Source organism: Pundamilia nyererei, unplaced genomic scaffold, assembly GCF_000239375.1.
Source record: "Pundamilia nyererei isolate P.nyererei 1_Seehausen unplaced genomic scaffold, PunNye1.0 scaffold00064, whole genome shotgun sequence".
NCBI classification, from domain to species: domain Eukaryota; kingdom Metazoa; phylum Chordata; class Actinopteri; order Cichliformes; family Cichlidae; genus Pundamilia; species Pundamilia nyererei.
This window is the reverse complement of record NW_005187465.1, coordinates 655573-661394: the sequence shown is the minus strand read 5'-3', so window position 1 is coordinate 661394 and position 5822 is coordinate 655573. Positions and strand designations below refer to the sequence as shown.

At 42.1% G+C, this 5822-nt stretch overlaps 1 protein-coding gene across 1 annotated transcript in view; it reads left to right on the top strand.

The window, feature by feature from the left end:
• Nucleotides 1-1234: 1234 nt before the first annotated feature.
• The window catches only part of LOC106456241 (integumentary mucin A.1-like), a 6000-nt gene continuing 1412 nt past the window's right edge, over nt 1235-5822 (top strand). Inside the window, exons 1-5 of the mRNA XM_013911428.1 lie at nt 1235-1562; nt 2400-2479; nt 3052-3126; nt 5375-5445; nt 5533-5818. Of these exons, the coding sequence (XP_013766882.1) occupies nt 1471-1562; nt 2400-2479; nt 3052-3126; nt 5375-5445; nt 5533-5818 (604 nt within the window). The 5' untranslated portion in view covers nt 1235-1470. The remainder of the gene's footprint in view (nt 1563-2399; nt 2480-3051; nt 3127-5374; nt 5446-5532; nt 5819-5822) is intronic.

Here is a 5822-nt window from a genome sequence, read left to right as displayed (position 1 = left end):
TGTAAAAAATGGTACAAACGGAGTTTGCATGTTCTCCCCGTGTTTGCGTGGGTTCTCTCCGGGTAGTCCGGCTTCCTCCCACAATCCAAAGACATGCACTTAGTTGGGGATAGGTTAATTGGTTAATCCAAATTGCCCATGGGTGTGAATGTGCGAGCGAATGTGAGTGCAAATGGTTGTCTGTCCCTGTGTGTTGGCCCTGCGACAGACGGGCGACCTGTCCAGGGTGTACCCCGCCTCTCGCCCCATGACAGCTGGGATAGACTCCAGCACCCCCCGCGACCCTGAAAAGGATAAGCGGATGTGAATGGATGGTACAAACTATGTCCTGCTCGGTTCATATTTGCTTGCCAATTGAGGGTTCATGGGATTAATCCATGAGTGACTGTGAACAAGAGGCTTGTCAGTGGTTACAACTAATACTTCACACACCTCCTCATCAGTGAGAGCTGAAGTTCACCTGAGAGAAATTGTTCAATTTCAGGGACATTTTCAGGAAAAAAATCATTTAAAAAAGGTATAAAATTTGCTTGACAGCATTTCACCAATTTTGTATGTAATGACTCAAGCAATGAAATGACGACTATTAGTTTTATTGGGAACTAATAGTCTTTCAGCATCCAAAGGTATAGTTCATTTTGACTGACATGACATAAGAAAATGATAGTGTTGTCGACCGCAGAGAATTGTATGAAAGCAACTGATACATGTCCAAGAGCATTTGCAATTTGTTCAGGGGAAGGAGAAATTGGTACCATAATGTGCAGAAATGACTAAATGTTATGGAGGTTGCACTAATGGTTTTGAGAATTATTATTCTGATCTGAGAAAAGCACCAAAGGGACTGAGAAAAACTGTAAACGCAAGCATAAGAGGCAGAACAGAGAAGGAAATAAGAGAGCGTGCTCATGTGGTGGTGTGTGACAGACAGACTCTGACAGACTGCTCACAGTCCTGAAAAACAGGCACTTACAGAGTAATGGTGCGTGACTTCTTTTTTTTTTCGTAGCAGTCGGGCCACAATGTTAGAGCCCTGCAGTGTTGTCCTGGAAACACTTTCAGTTGTGTCTATTACTGAAAACACAGGTTTATGACACACCCTGAGGCACACCTGTACTGACAAACAAAAAAGAAAAAGAAACACACAAATCTCTTCCTTCCAAAAACCTACAGGGAACTTTAAAGGCAGACGATCGGACTGTGTTATTATTTTTGGGTCTAGTTTTACAATCAGACAGCTTCCTCTTTGGGTGGTGTTGAAATGTTAAACCAAAGGTGCCAGAGCTGAAGAGAATGTATGTGACGTCCACCCGCTCACCTTGACGTCTCATGGGCGTGCCACGTGTGTCAGCTATTGATTGTGCATGAGAAAGTGGTGGAGAATTGACAAAGCACACGGCCGAGAGCACTGGCTAGATTTATGACTGTTAATGTTTGTTGTTGAATGTTTTACTTCGCCCATCGGAAGCTATGTTCCACAAAAATGAAGACAGAGTCATGAAGGATCCAAGGATTTCTTCAGGCAGACTTCCTTGCCAGCAAATATCTGCTCCTTTAGTCAGGTAAAGCGAGATGGTGGCGGTGGAGGTGGTGTTGGTGGCGGTGTCTCTCCTTTTCCTTAATGTGGAGGGAAACACATCTTAACTCAGAAACAGCAGCTGGATCTGGTTTCAGTCAGGATTATTAATCCAGATGGTTCATACAGATGCGCTCATATCTATAAATCACTTCCTTATGCGGCATCAAATAACATTAAAGTCATTTTTTAAGTCACAGAATCGAATTATTTACATTTTTTATTTGTTGTTATTTTGTATTTGTAGTCACGCATTTTTTAAGGACTGATGTTACTGGTTATATAAGAATATAGGAGAGGATGCACCCGATGTGCCAATAACAATGACGCTTTCCATGGATGTGAAAGAAGACATTTAGTTATACAGTCAGTCCACTTACTCACTGTTATTCTGCTTGTTATTTAAAAAAATAGGAGGCAAAGTTTGGAGAATTGTACATGCAAATTATTTGCTGCCTAATAATAAGAGATTCAAATGAACATGAAAAAATAACTATTGATTCATGGTGTATGTACTCCATACATCATGTGCACTTTGAAGGTAATGAATTTGTTCTATTAGACCGCGCTCACTATCTTGAAATCGTTCAAGTGTTTCATTTGGCATTACTCATCTGTTAACAACCAGAACTGGAGATAAAACCTTTAAGACACATTTTAATTACAGCCTTTCAGCATTTGTTAGCATGGGTGTGATGGTAGGGCTTTTCTAGATTAGTATGACTCAGTCTGACTCTTTCTTCTGTCATATGTCAGAATAAATATAATAAAGCTTTAGCCTCCTGTGTTTATTTACTAAACTTAAACTTCTTCAACTTAACAGGGTGAAGAAGCCAGGCTCGCTTATCAGATGTTTCCACTTGCTGCAGACACACCTGGTGGTCATCGTTGTCCTCTTAGCAGGTATCTGACATCAGCTGTGACACAAAAGAGATGAAAAAACACGAAGACAATTGAGCGGAGGCGGCTGTTTAGTGGATCAACAGCTTTGAACCTCTAATTATAACCTGCAATGCATGGCATGCACACGCACACACATACAGTACGCACACAAATACCTTGAACTCTTTCATAATATACTGTAACCAGTTAGTCTAGTTTTGTTTATTAGTCGTACTGCTATTCTGAGAAAGGCACAAATGGAGAAGACTAAAAAAGACCACACAGAGAACAGGAAGTGAGGGAATGGAAATGCATTTCAATGACTTTGTGCAACTACCATAAAGTGCATTGATTTTTAAAGTGTTCTGTTTTTTAAAAAACAGAGTTTATGTGCTGAAAATTTTCAGAATTCCCATTTTCCAGCGTGTAGGATTTAAAAACCACATTAGAAACTTTCTACACTGAAACTGGATCATATTAATGTCCATCAACGTGGTGTCTAGTGTTCAATACACACAATTGGCTTTTGGTCCCAAAACTCTCCATGAAGTTGCCAACAGTGGTAACTGAGAACTTTTTTCTTTTCCAATCAGGGCAAGCCTCCTGCAACCAGACCACTACAACTCCTTCCCCTTTTACTGTTTCTACTACAGCTCCACAAATATCAGGTAAATGAACCCTGATAAAATCTGCTCACCCCTTGGCTTTGTAAGAAAAACGTTTGTTTAATCTGTGTTACTGATTTGTATGTCACTCAGTGATATAAGTGTTTGATCTTCAAGCAAAACTTTAATACTTGGTTGACTTAGTATTTGGTTGAGAAACAAGCACAGAGATAACAAGTTTACTGATAGCTGGTCACAAGGTTTGCACACACCTCAGGAAGGATTTGGGGCGACTCCGCACGATATGCGGAGGCAGATTGCGTGGATTCTTTTATGTGAGGACCCATATGCAGACCACAGTGAGATGAAAATGGGAATTAACTAAAAGTGTGCCATTTATTAAGGCAGATACACCAAACGGGGGGAAAGCAAATAACAAACAGAGGTACGCCTGAACTGGGGAAACAGAACACAGAAGAGCCCCGGGGGTAAAGCAGATGCGACGACAAAGGTCAGGGGAAAACTCACACTGTCAAGAACCTCAGTGTACACTTACGATAAGGACCCCGGTAGCAGATTAATGTGCAGCCACTCAGAACTATCAACAGGTTTATTAATAAACAAAGCAACTTGATGAAAACAAGGGAACCAAAACTACAAACTCAAGCCAAGGAAAAACTGGGAACAGAAAACCCTGGAGCGCCCGTAATCTTGACTGAGGGAAAACTGCAACAGAGAGGAGAAAAACAATTACTAGAGTACTGAGGAATGGCACGTAACAGCTAGAAAAAGTTAAATGTCAGGGCTTATGATTAGAGCCGGACCGTGAAACTCAGAGGGGGAAGAGTCCATGGAGGGAGTCTGAGGAGGCAGGACCGAGGATGGGAGGCGAACAGGCATGGGGACAGGCAGGTGGCAGGATTCCAGCGCCGAACGTCGTTCCCTAAGTACATAGACACAAGATGAAGATGAATTCCAAAGTTCTCCAGTAAATACAGAACTTACGAAGAGCCTAGTTACCACCGAGGGGTGACTAACGGACTGGTGAGGAGCAGCCATCTGCGCCGGGTGAAGTAGTCCCCCGGCGATTGTCTCGAATGGGATGCAGGTGTGTAGGAGATGGCGCAGCCCGAGGGTGTGGAGCCCAGCTATGCCACTCCATGACCTTAATATGCTTCTTTAGCCACACCTTTGTTCCTCTGCAGCATATTTTAAGCCACTGTCATGTTGGAAGTTCCATCCATGACCCGTCTTCAGTATTCTGGCTCAGGGAAGAAGGTTCTCATCCTAGGTTTTATGGTACATGACCCTGTCAATAGCCGCTCAATGCAGCGAAGTCCCCTGTACCTAGCCCAAAGCATGATGTTTCCACCTCCGTGCTTGACTGTGGGGAGATTTTCTTTGGGTCATACTCAGCATTTCTCTTCCCTTTTGGCTTCATCTGACCACAGCACTTTCTCCCAAGGCTTCTCCTCCCCCAGGATGATCATGTAGGTCTACAATCTTGTCCCTGACATCCTTTGACCGTTCTTTGGTTGTGCTCATGATGGCGGAGAGGTTTAAATGAAAGAAACTGATTCTGTGTGCTTTATACACATAATGAATTGAGAGCAGGTGAATCTGCTCTTGATTGATCGATGTATTGAAATCTGTGTATCACATGGGAACGCAGTCAGTCTGCGGGAGCCGGATTTCTGGTTGGGTAGAAATAATGTTTATTTCTCTAAATGACATACAAATGAATTCATAACTTTTATGTTATTTTTAAATTTATTTATTTATTTGAAAATTAGAGGCTGTTCATTTTTTTGGAAGTGAGCACTTCCACTTCCAGCAGGTGATCAAATAATTATTTCCCCCACTGTAGTTGACTTGTACAGGTAATAGTATTTAAGTAAATTAGGCTAAATAAAAATACAAAAAATTCTCAAAACTGGGGCACATTTTTGAATGGCCTGTTAACATTAACCACCATGAAAGCCATATAATTTGGAATGTAACAGAACAAAAGTGCTCCAAATGGCAAGAACAACACAAACAAGCTAACTATCTAAAACTCCACCCCTGTTAAAATTACCACAGAGCACAATATTTGCCATGGAAATTAAATATAGTTTGACATTTAAAATGAGCAGCCAGCTTCAGTTGCAACACATCAGGTGACTGTGAGTCACTTCATTTTTGGTATTTCTATTTTTGGCTCCCTTTCTCAGCCCTTAGATTGCCTCTTTGTTACAAGCAGCTGGTATGTTGTCCTCCGTTATAGAGTTTAGCAACTTTTGCCAATGATTCTCTTTGCTTTGTAATGCAGTATACTACTTTGTTGACATTACGGTGGATGTCACTGGACAGAGCAAGAACGAATCTGAAATCATTGCCTGGGTATGTAACATGTACGACAGCAGGCTTATTAAAACACCAGATGTAATGCTTAAATCCTGTCAGCAAATCATATGCTCTTTTCCTCAGCTCAAGCAGGTTTTCAGCACCAAGCTGGAGAACTGCGTGCCTCCAAACCCTCCAGAAACTACTGCCACACCGACCTCCCCACAAACTGCACCTGCAAGTACTGTCAGTGAGACAACACAAGTGGCCTCATCAACACTGAACACTTACAACAGCACAACAACTGCAGTAACCACATTACAGAGCAATAGTACAGGTGCAACATCCACGGCCTTAGAAGGCAACAGCACTACAGCAGCAACACCCACGGGAGGCAACAACTTCACAACCACTGCAACAACATTACAAGGCAA